The sequence below is a fragment of the Amblyomma americanum genome, chromosome 10, assembly GCF_052857255.1.
Source record: "Amblyomma americanum isolate KBUSLIRL-KWMA chromosome 10, ASM5285725v1, whole genome shotgun sequence".
Lineage (NCBI taxonomy): Eukaryota > Metazoa > Arthropoda > Arachnida > Ixodida > Ixodidae > Amblyomma > Amblyomma americanum.
The window spans coordinates 120834140-120853097 of NC_135506.1; the positions used below are offsets into that span (position 1 = coordinate 120834140).

Below are 18958 nucleotides of genomic sequence, written 5' to 3' on the forward strand. Positions count from 1 at the left end.
ACGAATGCGGACCTCCCGCAGCCGGCTCCGAGGAAAGGATGTACCATCCTAAAAGCGAGAATAATGCTCGGCGTACAGAAGTGGTTCGTGGCGAGTATGAAGCTGCGGGAGCTTACATTGCGGAAAGGATAAACCATCGTACCAGTGTGAACAGGGGCCTGCTTGCGCAAATGGGTCACGATGAGTGTAGCAAGAAAACTACTGACCGCCGCATCAGCCAGAAAAGGAGGGGGCTGATTACAGAAGCTGGCCGCGCCCAATGCAGAACCCCTGCGTTCGACCCTACTGAAAGGATGGAGCGCCGCATCCGCGAAAATAAGGAATGGTGTGCAGATGCGGGCCGTCAAAAGTGCAGAGATCCTGGTGTCGACTTCGTGGAAACAGTGGACCGTTGTATACGCGAGAGTAGACGGTCATGTACAGAGCTAGGCCGTGACCAGTGCAAAGCCCCTGAGTTCGACTTTACAGAAACGATGGGCCGTCGCATAAGAGGAAACAGGGGACGGTTTACAGAAGTGGTCCGCGACGAGCGCACAGCTCCAGTAGATGACATTGTGGAAGACACGGGGCATCGCGCGAACGACAAAAATGGGCGGCAACAAGAAGCCTTCGGTCACGAGTGCAACCACATAAACGAGAACAGGGGGCGGAGTACAGAACTGTGCTGTGACGAGTGCACTGCTCCTGGTCCTGACTCTACGGAAGCGAGGGACCGTCGTGTCAGTGGGAACAGGCAGCGGCAAATTGAGGTTCGCCACAGCCAGTGTAAAGCCCCTGCGATCAACTATGCCTCAGCGATGGACCGTCAATTTACCGAAAACAGAGGGCGACGAACAGAAATGGACCACCAAGAGCACAGAACTCCCGTAGGTGACATAATAGAAACAGTGGGACATCGAATGAGCGAGAAAAGGGGGCGCCGTGCGGAAGAGTTCCGCGACGAGTGCAAAGCTCCTAGACAGCACTTCATGGAAACAACAGAGCGTCGTGTCAGCGAGAACAGGCGGCAGCTTATAGAAGCAGGCAGCGACCAGTACAGAGCCTTTACATCTGACTTTCCGGAAGTTATGTATCGTCACATCAGCCAGAACAGAGGAAAGCGTGTAGAAGTGGGCCGGGACGAGTGCAAAGCTCCCGTAGCTGACACTGTCGAAACAATCGGCAATCGCATGAGTGAGGAAAGAGCGCGGCGTTCAGAAGCGGGCCTTGAAAAATGCAGAACTCATGGACCCTACTTTGTGATGACGATGGACCGCCGTGCCAGAGAGAACACGGAGCGGTGTACAGAAGTAGGCCGCGACCAGTGCAGAGCTCAAGCAAAACACTTTGCGGAAACAATGAACCGCCGTATCAGCGCGAACACGGGGCGACGTACAGAAGTTGGCCTGGAGAGACGAGAACCCTCGAAAATGATGACCGCGTTTTACCCAGGCCAGAAGAAAATCGCGTGGGACGATACTTCTACTAGACGTCAATCTTTCCCGCGGAATGAGGCAGAGCAGCCGGAGAGGGTATTCACAAGAGGCTCGTGGCCTCTCTTGGGAGAACGTGATATAGGAAATATTCGTACACAACGAAAAAAATGGATTTCCAGCGCTCACGACGGCAGCGGTGACCAATTTATAAGCTCGGCTGACCCCGCGCATCTGCTGTCTGCCGCATCTCGGCTGCGAAGCGCTTCGCGATTGAACGCTATGCAGTTGCCAAACACCGCTCGCGGGCAAACAAAAACTGAGTCGCGCGCATGCCACAGTTCGCTAAACTGCCTGGCGGCGAGTCAGCAAAGCGACCCGGACTACTGGAGTCCTCTGTGCAAGATTTTGCCGCCGATGACCCCGAGAACAGTCGACGAGCGGTGAGCAAAATTTATCGCAAGGCAGTCTATTTGTTCTCTGTTTTCTGTCAATAGGCCACCGAAGTTTTGCCTATAGTTTGGTGAGAAATATATGTCACAAAAATGCAGAAAGGCGAGCTACGCTGCAAGGACCAAAGGCGTTTCTGCTTCTATGCAGACGCTGAAATGTCCCACTCATAACCGTGCTGGTCAGCACCTTGACCCCCTCCCCTGCGGTCGTTTGTCTTTTGCGCCTTCTGTCCGTTGAGCGAAGTTCGACTGGGCGCTGTTCGAGATGCCTCACATCCGTGTACACGTGCATGCGCAGAAAATCACGATATCGATATCGCTTTAAACGTTGCGCTCTGTATATGCGTGTTACGCATGTGTTACGCATGTGTGCCTCTGCGGCTTTCTAACGGCTGGCGCACCGAGATGTGTCGAGAACTCAATCTTTCAACTCTCCTACTATCTGCACATGGTAGCGATTGTGGCTCGGCTTGAGCCAGTGGGCAGGCCTGTGCACTTTCCTTTTCTTTCTTCCTGGCAACAGACAGACAGACAGACAGACAGACAGACAGACAGACAGACAGACAGACAGACAGACAGACAGACAGACAGACAGACAGACAGACAGACAGACAGACAGACAGACAGACAGACAGACAGACAGACAGACAGACAGACAGACAGACAGACAGACAGACAGACAGACAGACAGACAGACAGACAGACAGACAGACAGACAGACAGACAGACAGACAGACAGACAGACAGACAGACAGACAGACAGGCAGACAGACAGACAGACAGACAGACAGACAGACAGACAGACAGACAGACAGACAGACAGACAGACAGACAGACAGACAAGCAGGCAGGCAGGCAGGCAGGCAGGGCGGGCGGGGCGGGCGGGGCGGGCGGGCGGGCGGGCAGGCGGGCGGGCGGGCGGGCGGGCCAAGATAATAGGCAGCTCGAATTCAGCTGCCATGGTCCGTCATTGTTCGATGGGAGCAATAAACTGCAGTAATAACACGCGGCTTCCAAACGCGACGAAAAGCAATGATGGGGTGCTTGTCAAAATTCAAGCTCTCACACCATAGCTGAGCGGTAAAGCATAGCGGCGTTTCTATAGCCTAGCAGCGTTTTCAGTCTGACATAAAAAAAAAAACGTGTGTGAGTGTGTGGGCATCAAAAACGATCGCACTGAACAAAATAGCCGGTGGTGACAATGAATGTACGTTACATTTTATTTTAACTTTTTCTTCTATTTCTCTTGTGCCCAGGAACGAAATCCTGGCTTCCTTTTTCGATGATTCGTTTTACGGCGACCTAGCGACCCCACTTCAACTGACCACCAAAGGGCCTTGTCACAACCTGATGCTCATCGGTGGCATATCACCTACCCAACCAGACGATTATGCTGATGGTAAGCCGCCTTTGAGTCGGAACACGCGGGCGTAGAGTTGGCCACAGCTTGCGTCGATATGCACGCGTGAACTGTCAACGCAGCTTCGTTCGCTTGGGAGTCATGATTCTGCCATCATTATGTTGGTTCGCAGTTTAATGCTTACACAGTGAAAACGCAGTGTAACACATCTTTCTTTATCGCTATACGCAGCCAATCGGTGTGCGTTACATGCACTAACATTAACTCCGTGGAGGTATTACTCATTTCCGTTTCTTTCTCCATTCTATATAATGCCTGCATTTTAAAGTAGTAGTAATAGTCGTTGTAGAACCGGTTATTAAAAAAGAAAAAAAAGGAGGAAAAGATTTTGCCGGCCCCGGGAACTGCTATCACGTACCTTAAGCCCCATAGCTGCGGCCGGCGGAAATGAAGGCACAGGGAAAGGACTTCTAGGAGACGAGAACGGACAGGTTAGAGTTCACGCCCAATTTGGGCTTCATTTCGCACACTCTAACTCCGTTCCATATAGTTTCGACGTATTATCCTGGGCCGTCGGAAAAGCCCGTGGTCTAGTAATTGTTTCGCGGGGTCCTCGCACCTGCCTCCCACAATCATAGAGCGTGTTTTAGCCTTGGCTCGCACGCTGCAAGAAGACCTTCAGGTCGAAGCTTTCGGTGTTAAGTGCGCATAGAAATGATGGAGGAAAAAGGAAGCTTATTCCAGCGCGCACGCGGTGCGTGCAGGAGCCGCCGTGCTGTCCTATGACCCGGGCAACGATCGCTGGAGGTCCTACGGCTTCATTCCTGAGCCGAGGTGCTACCACACGGCCGTCATCGTGCGCAACAACGACGTCATGGTGGCCGGTGAGTGCAGTGTAAACCGCCCGCTACAAAAACAGCGTTAACGTCGGCTCTACCAGGCGCGATGCAGTGTTCCACGCGGCTACAAACTTCATAAAAGGAAATGTGTTCCGTCATAAATTGGTATCCAGGCATTAGTGAGTGATGGAGGCACTTTAAGGCCTCTCTTCTGCAGAGATGATCCACATAGCAATTTTCAAGCTGTGTGGAGTAGTCAAAGTTGATTGTGTATTTGAATGCGAACAGAGTTACTTCTCTTTTCGAGCGCCCATGTTAGGCTGGAAGAGCTTCCAACGTGTACGTTACGCACGCCTGACCCAAAAGAATTGTACTCAACAAACAAGATAAACATCTATGTTAAGCTTGCGGCGACGAGCCCAGAGTAAACTACACCATATTTTCATGTAAACAAAAAGAACGACGCAAGATATTTCGTGTAGTATTACGTCCATAACATTCTGTTTAACACTATCTTGATTTTAATAGAAAATGCAGTTGTAGATGCTTAATGGGTTTTGGGGTTCGTAGAAGAAGGAGAGGTGTTAAATAAATTCTTTGAGCACTGTTATAAACTGACATTCCTAAGCCTGAACTTAGCGCTTGTTAGCCCTAGCTGCTGATACGCCTTAAATATAAAAACAACAAAAGTTAGAAGAGCGACCCGAAGGCCAGGACCTTTGATGTTCGTCCCATGGATAGTCGTATGCACAGTCGGTCCTGTTCTCTATCCATAGTCCGTTTGATTTTATCGTTATTATTATCATTTTTTGGTCTACGAGACACATATATCGTCACATACAGTCGGAACAGCAGGGTGGTCGCACACGATGAACCGTGGTGCTAGAGACTAGGCAGGTTTCCGCAGGGTCTTTCTGCTTTTTGTTTCCTTGCCTCGGTATTCATATAAGCAACAGCATAGGGTGCCTCGATACGAGCCGGCATCGAGGCACCCTGCTTAACAGCTTAGCCAACACTCGCTACAAGTTAAGCGCGCATCGCATGCACTGCGGCTTGTGCTTGAAGTTGCGCGGCCTATACTTCCGATCCTCTGACTCGTCATAGGCTGTATATGCGCATGCATGAATGCAACCGTGCCATCTGCGCAGGCGGCCTGGACCCTCTCTGCGTGACGACCAGTGGCCATATGCAGCCATCGAACAAGGCTTTTTTATTCAGTAGCAGAAGGAAGAGGTGGATCGAGCTACCCGCAATGAACCGTGAACGCGCTTTCCACGCTGCCGTCGGCTGGCATGACCGCATGATGGTCTTCGGCGGTATCGATCGCACCGGCCGGTGAGCTCACTTACAGGACGTTTACAGTGCGCAGTTCTTCCGCTTGAGACCAGATGGCGCCACAGACGCGCTCGGAACACGGCGCCATTACGGGCCTCGTAAGTCGCCTGCGTGTACGCCTCGACACAGTAATGGAAATATCGCGGGTGGCTGCCGCAGTGTTCTTTATGCGAAGAAGGGGAAGGACAGAGGAAATACGTGCTCTGTTGTCGACTGCAAGACTTGCGACGGAGAGTTAAAGGTGCTGGATTGGATTGTTTTCGAGATTCACGAAACCGAACTGCACAAGGAAGCACTGCCCCTTTTCGCGGCCGTTCGCCACGCATCCTTTCCGAAAAGGCGAACGCGACAAACACGTTCGCCAACGCTAGACAGCCAATAAAGAAAGAACGATTACGATCATGGAAAATCTGCTAGGGCAAGTGCACAACATTGCCGCGTGAACAATCTGTGCTGCCTCCGAAGCCGTCACTTCGTGCTTTCAGCTGCTGTGCAGTGGCGCCTGCGTGTGTAGCGAGACCCCATTGATCGCAAGTTAAGGTTTGCGGCAATTATAGTAACAGCAATGCCCGACTCCGAATTAGATACGGAAAAGAAGGACGACTTTAGTCTCCAACATGCCACTACTGTATATCGTTGAATGCGCAGCCGCGCGAACCAACAGAGCTTACCGTCTGTATTGTGCGGCGTCTTGGCGATACTCTTGAACTTCGCTACAAGCAGAGTGCTTTTCATGGACCATATTCGCAATGAAGCTTTTGCGTTCCGGCTGCAGTGCTCCAGGGTGGGTGTCACTTCTTCCTGCGAGACAGTCACGAAAGGTGACTCCGCAGGCCAGCGCTCAGAGTGACGCTGATTGCTTACCATTGACGAGACCTCGAGACTTTTCATGCCCGCATATCGAGCGTGAAGCGTACCAAAATTTCATGCGAATCAGGCTGACGTAATTATGAACTTCGTGTTGTGTGAACGCGTAGCCATGCGCGTGTTATAAAAATTATATCGCGGAATCCTTCGAAGTGATTGCACGCCAGCTCATGAAGGCTGCTTGATGCATGGCACTGCTACCATGATATTTAAATTTGTGTATTTAATTTTGTCGCCTATCTGTGTTTAACAAACCAGTAGAAAATATTTTTGGTTTTCTAAACAACGTTAACAGGTTCCAAACAAATGCTTTCGATGTGCATGTGAGCGTTTTATAGAGCGGTGTCTGCATGTATGTACGCAATACTGCAACGAGCTGCGATGCCGCGGGAGCATTAAACCATGACGTTTTAGATAATATCAATAAACAAAATTCAGCAAAGCCTTCTGCGGATGCAAAGACATTCATTAGTCGATCCATCCGTTGGCTGGCTGTGCGACGTGAGTAGTAGTAGTAGTAGTAAGTGTTTATTGATAAAAAATAATAAAAAAAGAAGTTACAAGATTTTTGCAAACCCCGGCATCTGCCAACACTGTGGCGGCGGTACATGAGCTGGGGCAGCGGAAATAAAGGATAGAAGGCAGTAGGAAGAAGTAAAATGAAAGAGGTGAGAGGACCGCAAGAAAGGACATAGGGAGTGGTCATATATACACTATTTACAAAGAGTAACAATGAACTTGTCCAGGTTGTGCGCGTGTACAGTCAAGGTGGAAAAATAAAGATAAAAACACGCGCGCACAACACTTTGCAAACAACAGCTGGGGTGGGGTGCCCAGCTGTTTTACGTCGAAGGTAGTGCACGCGGAACGTCCGGTCACTGCGCGTCACTACCTGGGGCAAAACAGACGGGACGTCAAGCTCGTCTGTTCGAGAAATGCACAGAGGCTCACAGTAGTTCGCTCACGGGTGCGCGTACTGCCCTGCGGCCACAATGGTGTCTTGAGCGAGTCTGGAAGTACGCCCAGCGCTCTTTAGGCCGCGAGCATATCGCGACGAGCGTCAGAGAACACGGCACAACGAAGGAGCAGCTGCTCCAGTGACTGCACCGCATCCATCACACACATCACTCGTCGCGAGTCCGTGACGCACCCGTCGTTCCCCAGGCCACACGCAGCCGATGCGCGCGCGGAGGATAATTTCGCGTTGCGACCGCGAAAGAGCGCGGCAGCCGTTGATGCTGGCGATGCGCTCACTTCCGGCGATGCGTGGGTCGGGGTGCTGCTTTCGGAGGCAGTCCTGGATGACCGCACGCACGTCCTCCACCGCAAGGGGTACATCGCTGGCAGGTAGTTGATGTGCGGCGGTCGCGAGTTCGTCGGCCTCCTCGCTGCCGACGATGCCGCAGTGGCTGGGCACCCACTGTGCACGCATCGCATCTTTTCTGCGCTAAGCACTCGATGCTTGCGGAAATATCGCGCACTAGTGGGGTACCACGGCCGTTTCACTGCGGCGGGTGAGAGCGGTGCGGGAGTCGCACTGCGGAGCACTCCTGGGTAGCGGAGGGACGATGGAGAGCCGCAGGACAAATCCCAGCTGGATCGCCATCAGCTCCGCCGTGGTGGAGGAGCCCAGGAATGTTGCGTGTTGCTGGCTGTGCAGTCGCAGGGCAGGAATGGTAGCCGCCGCTGCGAGGGAGCGGCTATCGCGGGCAACTGAGCCATCGGTGTACACGAGGAGATGGTCCTGGAGCTCCTCGTGTATGCCGGCTCTGGTCACATGCTGCACTGCGCAGAAGGGTTTGCTCCGCTTTCCCGCGATACCGACGATTTCTCTCTATCTCCGAGGCAGCAGGCCAGGGCGGACAGGAGCCGTAGAAGGGGGGGGGGGGGGGTGAGAGTGGCGGCTTCTGTTAGGCGCTTGTATTCCAGCAGCGCCGTAGCCATTCGTGAGCGTGGGTGCGTGCGCATCCGCTGCAGTAGCGAACCGCCATCCGGTCCGCGATGTAGCCGGTCGATGTGATGTAGCGCCCTGCGCGCTGCTTAGAGCTGGACTGACTGGAACGGCCCCGCTCCTGCCTCGGCCAGTGTTGCGGCGCACTGGGAGTTCGGCAGGCCGAGGCACACGCGCAGGGACTTGCGATGCTGGAGCTCCAGTTTCCTCCAGTACAGTTTGCGCACCGAGGCGAGCGGAAACGAGTACAGTGCCGGCCCCAATGCTGCGGTGTCGTACAGTCGCAGCGCGGCTTGCTGGGAGATGCCCTGGCCTCGAGCGGTGAGCTTGTGCACGGCGGCGGTGGTCCCCTTTATCTGCAAACAGGCCTTGGTCGCCGCGGGGGGGAAAGAAAGGCGCCAGTCGATGTCCAGGCCAAGGTACCTCACCGATTTACGCAAAAGAATCGGAGTCCCGTCCAGTGGCAGTGGCGCAAGGCGCGCGCGCAAACGCGAAACGCAAGCCATGGCTACCGATTTGTCCGCGCTCAGCGACAGACCTAGGCCGTGCAAGCAGGCGTCAATTGCTTTCAACGCTCCCTGAAGGCACTCCCGCACGCGGAGCGCCTCGCCCGGTGGCCACCGGCACCACAGAGCAATGTCGTCCGCGTATATGAGCATGTACACATGGTGTCGGCCGCTCGTGGGGAGGCAGGCCAGCACCACCGACATGGCCGCGTTAAACAAAAACGGGGATAAGACAGAGCCCTGCGTCACACCCAGTTCCACTGAGCGAGGCTCGGAGAACTTCCCTCCGACTCGTACGCGCATGGTGCGCCCGCTCAGGAAGCCGGGAACGTATCGCAAAAGGCGCCCGCTCACGCCGGCTTCCTCGAGCACCGCGAAAATTGGTGCGCCGTGGACGTTGTCAAAATCGCTCGAGACGTCCAGCAGCAGCAGCAGCAGCAGCAGCAGCAGCAGCAGCAGCAGCAGCGCGACCTGTCTTGCCGCCCTGGCGTGCTCCAGTGCCGTGACAACGTCCGAAATCGAATCAGCCGTGCACCGCATGCGACATGAAGCCCCACACCGTTTCCACGCCTCAAGTGAACAAATTAGGCTTCTCACACGTCATTAAAATTTTTGGACAAACTCTAGTGTCTTTTACAACCGTATGAGCCGAAACACTGCCTGTCGCAACCGAACCATCGGACGCGGCAGCCGTCGCGTCGAGGCGCACGCCGAGCAGTCAAGAGGCGTGTAATGGCGGCTGTCTCACGTGATCAAAGATGGCAGCCCCATGGCACGGCGCTGTAAAACGTCTACAGCGTGCACTGCAAATTCAGAGCGTGCGAAAGCCTGTATTCGGCCACAAGACTAGCCTGTGACAACTGCAAAGAATAAAAGTCATGAGGCACTTTTTCCAGCTGTCTTGCACCTTTTCAGCCAGCATGGACCTGGTCGGCATGGAGCGTTTTGAAGCGAAAAGCTTCACTATGTTAGTGAACACCGCGCTTCGCGCGAGCCGGCGTATGTGGGAGCACGAGTGACGTCACGCACGGCAGAGGTGGCCGCCGCCGACTCCGTCCTTCTCTCTCTCGCTCCCTAGTCACTACTGCACATGCTCCACTAGTAGCTCCGAGCCACAGCTAGGTGTTCCGTCGCTGCGCAGCGAAGTGCCTTTCCTTAAAATACAACTTTCAAGTTTCAGTTTTCATTCTTCTCTCCCTCCCTCCTTTATCCCTTCCTTTACGGCGGGGTTCGTGTGTCCCTCGAGATTTGTGAGACGGTTACTGTGCCATTCCCTTTCCTCAAAAACCAAACAAAACAATTGAGCCGTCGGCGTTCATAGAGTTCATTGGCGTTGACAACTTTGCAAAGACCGTTCATTTTCAAGAAAGGAAAGGCGCACAACCAGCTCCGCGGTTGAGTAGAGACCTCAACGCTTATCATGGTGGCTTGAGGACAGCAAGGCACTGCCATCATATATGACAGGATTCCGCCGAGGTCTTAGTGCCCAAGATAGCGTCTTAGACTTGATCAGTCACATTGAACACCAGAGAGCTTTCGGCCTTTCCACCTTAGCCATTTTTCTTGATGTTGCGAAAGCTTACGACAGCGTGCTTCAGAGCTCAATTCTAAACAGTTTGCAAGGCATGGACATACAGGGCCATATGTTAAGATTCATTTACAAGTTTATAAGTAATCGCGCGGTTCGTGTAGGGTTAGGGAGTACGTTAAGCACCGAAAGGGTTCTATCACGAGGTGTGCCTCAAGGAAGTGTTCTTTCCCCCACGCTCATTAACGCCGTAATGGCTGGCCTACCCGATTCGCTAAAAAAAAGTTGCAGGCAAGTGCGTATGTCACTTTATGCTGACGACATCTGTATTTGGATTACTGGCTACCAACACAAGCGATTAGCCCTGATAGCTCGACAGGCTATACTTCCGGCACAAGCTTACCATCAAGGTGTTGGGTTGTTTCTGTCAGTGGACAAATCCGGCTTTATTCTGCTTCCAGGTGTAGGAAGACGTCAAGCGCGGTTGAAGATAGACCTCGGCCACTCTTGCATCCGTCAATTCAACCACGCGCGTTTCCTGGGCGTCATTATTGACTCCCGTCTACAGTGGCGAAAAGCTGTAGACGCGATTGTTTCATCTGTATCTTCTCGTCTCAATGTGATCCGTAGAATTGCACGTGAGCAATGGGGAAACCATCCTTCTTCAACGGTCAAATTTCATGAAGCGCTGGTGGTCAGCCGGATAATGTATCAATTACCTTTAATTTCCCCCTCGGCATCACAACTTGAGCGTCTCGAAGTTGTCCACAGAAAGGGCCTAAGAAGATCCATTGGAGTTCCCCAGGCGGCTGCGAATAAGGCAGTACTTCATGAGTCCCTATTGAAACCTCTTAGCCTTATCGCTTCCCAGAGACTATTAATGCATCTTCACCGCTTAGGAGAGACGGGAGCTGGGCGATCCCTTTCCCAGTGGCTCTGCAAGAGATATGAGTCGAAGGCTTACTTGGCACTCAATACTCTTAGTTCTTTAGCATTAATGTCCGAAGGCAAAGGAAACGGTTGAAACCCCCCTGGTCTTTTCCGACCCTCGACTGTAAGGTCACAATTCCCCATGTGAGCGCAAAGCGCAGCTTTCCTTTGGCAGCAACGCGTTCGCTTGTACTGGAATACTTAGAAACAGAGTATGCCTGCCATCTTCAAATTTTCACGGATGGTTCTGTGGACAAGGTCAAACAAGCTAGCGCAGCGGCTTTTTACATTCCTTCTTTGGACTGTAAGTGGTCCGTACGCTGTACTGCTGTCGTATCCTCCACAACGGCTGAAAGTGTTGCTATTGAGGCGGCGTTATGGAAGTTAGGGTCTTCTCCGGTTCAACCTGTTGTCATCCTAACTGATTCAAAATCTGCCCTTCAGAGGTTATAGTGCGGATTCCCTACTGACGCCTTGTCTCTAAGCTCTCTGCGCTTGGTGCAGAATCTGCACAGCAGAGGCTTTGCTCTACATTTCCAGTGGGTGCCCTTTCACATAGGAGTCAACGGTAATGAGGTGGCAGACAGTCTCGCCCATAAAGCTCTCTCAAGGATTCCATCAAAAAAAGTACCTCAAGATGGGAAACGTCTCTGCAGGAAAACGGTGCTCGATCACTTCAGTACCCTGTGGAGTGCGTCCCACAAGCCATGTGTGACCAAGGGACTGAGAAGACCTCAGGCGACCCTTCTACATCGAATTCGCACGGCCTCTGCTCGCACTCCTGCAAGGATGCATGAGACCGGCATAGCATCGTCTCCGCTCTGCTCTTTATGTGGTGTGTGCAGGGATCTCGAACATTATTTTATGTACTGCCCAGAGTACAACGCGAAAAGGCATGTGGTGTTCGCTTCCTTCAAGAAGACAGGAACCCGTCACAGCACAGTGCAGGACATTGTCTACCCGAGTGGAAACCAGACATGCAGAAGGGAGGCTGCACACATTCTTTTAACATTTCTGCAGAACACGGATCTTGTTTTTAAATGGTGACAGCAGGAACGGACTATGGCCTACTGTGATTGAATGTGTGCGTAGATGGTGTCTTCCGGAGTGGACTCTTTATACTGTGAGTGAATTTGTGCATGGAGTGTGGCACTACAATGCCCTATGTTCTACTGTGACTGAATATGTGCATAGATGGTGACTTCTGGAGTGGACTGTGATGTGAACTGTGTGGATTGATTGTGTGCATAGATGGTGACTGCGGGAGAGAATGTGTGCTATTATAAGAGACTGTGCGCTTAGCGGGGTAGATGCGGCATTGTTAATATTGAAGGGACGCTGCGGTGGAGCAATTGCCGGCAGATAAAGCAAGGCTAACCCCACCGGTAGCATTCAACACCTCAACCTCAACTCAATCTTGCTTTTATGTACGTGGCGTGGCGTTTGTGTCCAACTGCAAAAGCCTGCTTTGATTGCGTTCCGCACACTGAATAGGCAGCGCGCCCTCAATGCCACCCTGGGAGGTGGCATGCAGTTAATGTTTGATCGCGAGAGATTGATCATAAAATGAACGCTGCGACCTAGCTACAGCTGCAGTGCCGCATGTCAGCCACAAACCTGTGAGCGCTAATGCATTCAGGCCACATCTCTCTCTCACCACCGCCACATGTATCAAAGCACGCATGAGGCGACCGCATATCTAGAGAGCCAGTTATGCGCCCTTTATTTCCTCAATGCCATCGCCGTCTAGAACATTGTCAACACCAGCATCTCTCGCTTTGCATATCCTGCATTAGCTGAGCTAAACCACATTATTTTTTTGCACGGGGAAACGTGCCGCGGGCCCAACCCACGAGGCCGTCCCGCCGAGTTTGTACTGTCACGGTCGTTTATCGCGGCCGCTTCTTGCATCCGTGACGGTGCAGGTGTGGCGGCAGGGCCGCATGAGGGTTCGCTCGCGGCGCGTTTGTGCGAAAAATGTTGCATGTAGGCCAGGCTTTAGGCGTTCCTCCGCTTCATCAAACGCTCACAAAGAAACAAGACTGAATGACGCCCTGCAAGAAAGCGCAACTCTTGCTGTCATGCGGAACCCACGTTGCATTAGACTGGAAAATAAACGCTGATTGGTGAATCTGGTGCTAGATGAAATATTTTTCCATGTACAAATATGCATCGCTCAGATATCCCGCCTCTTGGCAGCCTTTCGTATTGTGCGCAGTTTTGCAAATAATGAAACGGTAATAAAATTTCCGAGACGTGTACGCTATTTCTGTACAGGTCTGTATGGGATTATTAATGACGATCTGCTAATATTTGCACAGCAGCCAATCGCTTGATGAAAAACATTAAAGCATGCGACAACCTGGAGCAAAGAAAATCAAATTCTTCGAGACTGTGCTACTAATAAAGAAAGGGCATTTTCATTGAAGAGCTCTGTATAATTCTTTTAGGTGCCAATGCACCAATATCTGCGCCAATATCGTACGCTCCCCTGAAGTTCAGCGCACAAGTCATCGCTTGCGTATAACTAGTGCGCTTTTCACGGCTCCAGAGACGTATGGTATTCACAGTAAATTATGTTCGATTATGCTACTTATTGAGGAGTAACAAGGTCAACGCGAATTAAATATTTTTTTGGATATTTGAAGACCAGAACAGAACATTCTTTTGCTTTTTGTTTATATTGTGAAAACATAGACCTTTTTATTCAAGTAAATTCTAGAAATTTTGGTAACGAGAAACCATTCGGCTCAGTCTAGACCTCAGGAGTTATGGTGGTATTACGGAATGAAGGTGTATGACAGCCTGATGTAAAAATGCTTGAAGATATAACGGCTGGAAGAAATAATAGCGCAGAAACGAAACACACGAAAAGGCGGAGAGAAAAGAAGGACGGGTGCTCTTTCTCTGCCTTTTCTTGTTTGTCTTTTTGCGCTAATATTTGTTCCAAAAGTTGTGCATATTCTTGCCCCACTATAAGCTTTGTTAAAATATCTATAACGGCTGCACACCCACTGACGTCCTCCATGAAAACAGCAATCAAATTCCAATAAGGAAGGAAGTCTGGCAGGAAGACAGGATATCTCCAGTGCTGGTCACCGCCTGCCTGTACGCATTCAGAGACCAGGATTTGGAACTGCTGGAGATGAGAGTTAATGGTGAATGCGTTAGTAATCTATGATTGGCATATCATGGAGGGAGGGTGGAAAAAGACAAGCTGGCCTTAACTCTAATGTAAATGCCAGCGTATAAGCGTCTTTGTGCGAAAGCAATAAATCATTACGAGTATTTGTCTTCTTAATTATACATAGCCTTCGAAAGCCGCCACTGGCACTCTGCACAATTAGATACATGCCAAAGTAAGACCATGAAAGTAGTACAGCGATCTGCGCGATAAAGAAGTCTCATGAATACGACTTATGTATCAGTATTTTGAGATAAAAAGGAGACGCGGTTGCTAGTCATTAAAGTTATGTGTTCATTGCAAAACATTACAAGCTTTGAAGTTTTGGTAACAAATAAGTCAATCCAGAATAGTAAAGTGTACGTCAACGGGATAGCTCAAGGAAGAACAGCGGAGTTTCTTCGCTGTCCAGTGGTGCTCCTTGCAAGAGAGAGTTCTCGTGCCTGAGTAGCGGCCGGCTGCTTACCTTACGGCGTGGTCAGATCGACGCGACGGTCTTTCTGCAGGATGCTCAGCAGCGCTGAAGTTTACTTCTTCAATGCGAACCAGTGGTCGCTCATCCACCCAATGCCGATGGCTCTCATGGGGATGGCTGCCGCCACAATCGACACACGAGTCTACATCATCGGCGGCATATCCTGCGGTCCTGACGGGGACGCCCTCCAGGCCTCAATCTACATGTTCGACCCGAGCAGAGACTTGTAAGTGCGCACTGTACGCCACAGAACGGTCTGACGACGAATTTTTCCCGGTTGTATTTAGTTTTCAATGCGTGTGCCTGTGTGTGGGGGAAAGAGGGGAGAGGGCGGGGGTAACTCGTCAAGTAAAATTAAAATGCGCAAAATTCAGCGCACGAACCCCCCACACTTGCAAAAAAGGGCGCCCCACTGGGGCCTTTCAGCCTCAGTTCAAAGAAAACTTTGTGAGTGCATGATCGTTCGTTTCTTTTTTCTATTGCCTATATGGGAACTGCATTAGAGAATCGGCGGCAGACGGGCGCTCCTCTGCGCTCAATAAAGGCAGACCCCCCGTGTTTGCAGCTGGGCCGAGCTACCAGCGATGCCTGAGAAGAGGGCCTTTTCCTCAGCCGTGCCCGTACAGCGCGACCTTTGGCTAGTAGGGGGCGTCGTGGAGCTAAAGCCCAAGGTGGAGTGCACCACGCGCATCGACGTGCTCCGCCTGGCCTCGTCCACCATGGAGCCACGATCTGACATGCCATCGCCCAGGCACTCTGTTCGCGTGGCAAAGACAGGTGAGTATGCTAGTGGCAGCCGCTGACAAACACATTCCGCCAGCAGAGTGCTGCTGATAACCCTGTCTGCCTTAGTATGGTCGAAAGTGTCGCATGACCCGAGCTGAAACGCTAGAGCGCTTGATTCGAAGGAACCGCTCACGATATAGTGGCCTGCTCGGTCCGGTATTTCTCACAACGTGCGCTTATAGCTCAGCTGTGTTTAGTGTATCCCCATCACACCCATCTCGATCATACTCTGCAGCTAACGAAACGCATCCGGAGCGGAAACAATCAGGTTTGCCGCTGTCCGCCCGGTTTGGTGCGCGCTGAAGGTTCCATTCTTAATTCGACAGTATTAAAAACTGCTCTTTCGGCACGCTTTTATAAACAGGTAAAACCTCCAATCTAAATAATTTATATTATCAGATACCTAAATGTTAACTAAAAATGGTAAATGCTAATTAAAATACCTAAATGTTAAATAAAAACTACGCAAGACAAAATGAACACACTGCAGGCCGCTTGCCGGTTACACTTAGCCGCATTAATCTCCTTTATTAGGTGGTCCTCGCTTCATAAGATACATCGCAAGCGGAGATGGTGCCGAAATGGCTAAGCTTTAAGGACGCAGCATCATGCTTAAAAAGAATTCAATTAAGCTTAATATCTGATAGCTGACATGGCGTTTGCACCGCGAAAAACTGAAGACCTCCAGGGGTGAATCTTCTCGCACCAACTCCGTGAAAGGAGCAACATTGTACTGCTAATTTTAGAGCAATACTTGCTGTTACTGACTCTCATTTGGGAGTCTTTCCACGGATTTCGATTATCGGGTGGAACCGTTCCCAAGCAGCTCATGAACATCGCATTCTGTGGCGCGTTTTTTGTCGTGCAGCACAACTGAGCGCGACATTGTTAAGGTGATCGAGAGCCACACTGTTCCACTCGTAAGAGCTGTAGAAGGCATCGCTTACGCAGATACACGGGGTCAGGACAGCCTCGTAGGTATACTCAACATATTTTTTTCTCCCTGTGTGTTCTTATGGTTCTTTTTATTAACTGTCGTGAGCTTCTTATATCCACGGCTGAGAGTGTAAACGGAAACGCTGGACACCACGCGCAGGATACGAAGTGTACCTGGTTGGGGGCCAAGACGAGAACAACCGCCCACTCGACGATGTGATCGCTTTCGACCGCGCCCGTCGCAGTTTCATGCAGTGTGAACCTCTGCCGAGGGCCTTGGCGGGCTCGGCCACCGTCGTGACGACCGCGGATCGTTTGGATTGGCTACGCCTTTCTGGTATATGGGTGAGTCCGGCCACGGGGCGCCTCATCGGCGTCACGTCTTGCTCCACGCCGCTACTACTGCAACGATCGATCGAAACAAGCGTTCCTGATTATCAGTTGTCACTCGCGCCTTCATCTCCATGCTAACATAGTGGAACGCTGTTCTACCAGGTACCATGTCCCAGACGAGAGTACTTCGTGCAGTTTCCTTTAGCGGTTCATCGGAGAAACCGCCGACAGAGAAGTGCGGTAGCCACGGCTCATATAACAGTAGATTTAAAAAAAAGCCAGCAGATATGACGTACATATATACTACAGGTCGTCCCAGAAAAGCTGAATGCAAATGGCAAAGCCCGGCCGCGGTGGCTCAGTGGTTAGGGCGCTCGACTACTGATCCGGAGTTCCCGGGTTCGAACCCGACCGCGGCGGCTGCGTGTTTATGGAGGAAAAACGCTAAGGCGCCCGTGTGCTGTGCGATGTCAGTGCACGTTAAAGATCCCCAGGTGGTCGAAATTATTCCGGAGCCCTCCACTACAGCACCTACTTCTCCCTTTCTTCTTTCACTCCCTCCTTCACCCTTCCCTTACGGCGCTGTTCAGGTGTCCAGCGATATATGAGACAGATACTGCGCCATTTACTTTCCCCAAAAAAACCAATTATTATTATTATTATTATGGCAAAAAAACACGGAGACAAAAAGAAGACAGCCATATTGTCCGAAGATAAAATTGGAGTAGAGTTGCACGAGGCTGTTCTGCTTCAGCAGTGTTTTTGCTTGCACTTGACCTAATAATTAATATCTATCACGTAGTGAATTAAACGAACCTGAGCTACCTTGTGAGAGTAAGGAATAAGCACACCCAGCAGATACGGATAGAACACCTGGTCACGTTAGGACAACACAGCCATGTTACACCTGCCACAGCGCCCACGTATGGAACGCGTAAATCTGGCTCATTTAGTTAGTTCCCAACAGAGATACAGCCTTGGTAGTGGTTTTCTGTCTGCAAGGTGCGGTCACTCCACCCATGGATGAACTTAGGCGAGCACCCGCAAGGTGACGTCCCAATGCTTTCAGCAACGAACAATACACGGCAGAAAACTGCCTTGACCATTGCTGCTCGAGCATGCCCACGCATGTGCTCTCTCAACACGGCCGGACTTTGTGGGAGCAACGCGCTCTTTCTCATTATCACGCGCGCAGCCGCCTCCAATGCAGCCATGCTTCCGCACCGCAGCCGCTTTAGGCCACTTCGTCTACGGGGGTGCTGGGATGTCCGCTAATGATCTCAGATGGGCAAGTCGAAGCAAAAGGGAGGAGCGATGAGTGTTGCAGTAAAGAACAAAAGCTAGGCTGAATGGCGCTAAAGAAATCGTTCGGGCTGAGTTGCTCGGAATGTACCGTGACAGTTCCATGAAGTTTCTCGTTATCATGAACGACATGTTTTGGAGGCTATTAAATTTAGATCACGAAGTTCACTTACAATTTAGACGACACACTTGATATTGTGAACTGCTAGAAAGTATTGCTCTTGTGCAAATTCTTGCCACGCTCTGCACAGAGCGGGGGAAACGATCGGATCGCTTGAAATAATGGTCCCTGGCGCTCTCTATCTTCAGTCTTATGGGAAGCTGCCGCTTATTCCTTATCTTAGAGCTGTGCGGTCCTGCCGCATGAGCAGCAAGCACAATTTTCTAGCCTTCAAAGATTGTTTTTTTTTTTATTTTTTTACATGTACAGCGTCCGCAGCATCAGACTCTGCAGTCTGTCGCCATGCTTGCCTGCTACAAATCGGCCTTATTTTTTCTCTTTCTCAATTTCATGTGTTTCACAGCCGGGAAAAAAGGCGACGCCACAGATTCGTGAGAGGGCAGCGACCGTCATCCAAAAGGCATACCGGAATTACCGCAGAGGGGAGGGACTTCAGCCGCGCCTGAAAAATGCAAGTGACATTCAAAACTGTGAGCAGGACAGTCGCCGCGCCATGCTACTGGTAGCAGCAGCCTTTTGCGGCCGCGCCATCTTTGTGGCTTGTAAATAAAATATTTTTTGATTTGACCAGCGCCGGCGAG

At 51.2% G+C, this 18958-nt stretch overlaps 1 protein-coding gene across 1 annotated transcript; it reads left to right on the forward strand.

The window, feature by feature from the left end:
• The first annotated feature begins 1621 nt into the window (after nucleotides 1–1621).
• On the forward strand, nucleotides 1622–18927 carry LOC144108680 (alpha-scruin-like). Its single transcript, XM_077641857.1, has 8 exons — nucleotides 1622–1855; nucleotides 3121–3263; nucleotides 3989–4108; nucleotides 5212–5398; nucleotides 14871–15065; nucleotides 15405–15616; nucleotides 16722–16906; nucleotides 18721–18927. The coding sequence occupies exons 1-8, from the start codon at nucleotides 1695–1697 to the stop codon at nucleotides 18925–18927; spliced, it is 1410 nt and encodes a 469-aa protein (XP_077497983.1). The 5' UTR covers nucleotides 1622–1694.
• Nucleotides 18928–18958: the final 31 nt, after the last annotated feature.

Excerpts from the sequence above, each read along its gene's own strand:
- LOC144108680 (XM_077641857.1), top strand. The coding sequence starts at position 1,695 with ATGCAGTTGCCAAACACCGCTCGCGGGCAAACAAAAACTGAGTCGCGC. Across the intron at positions 1,856-3,120 it reads CCGAGAACAGTCGACGAGCG|GAACGAAATCCTGGCTTCCT; the intron begins GTGAGCAAAATT and ends TCTTGTGCCCAG. Across the intron at positions 15,617-16,721 it reads TGTTCGCGTGGCAAAGACAG|GATACGAAGTGTACCTGGTT; the intron begins GTGAGTATGCTA and ends CACCACGCGCAG.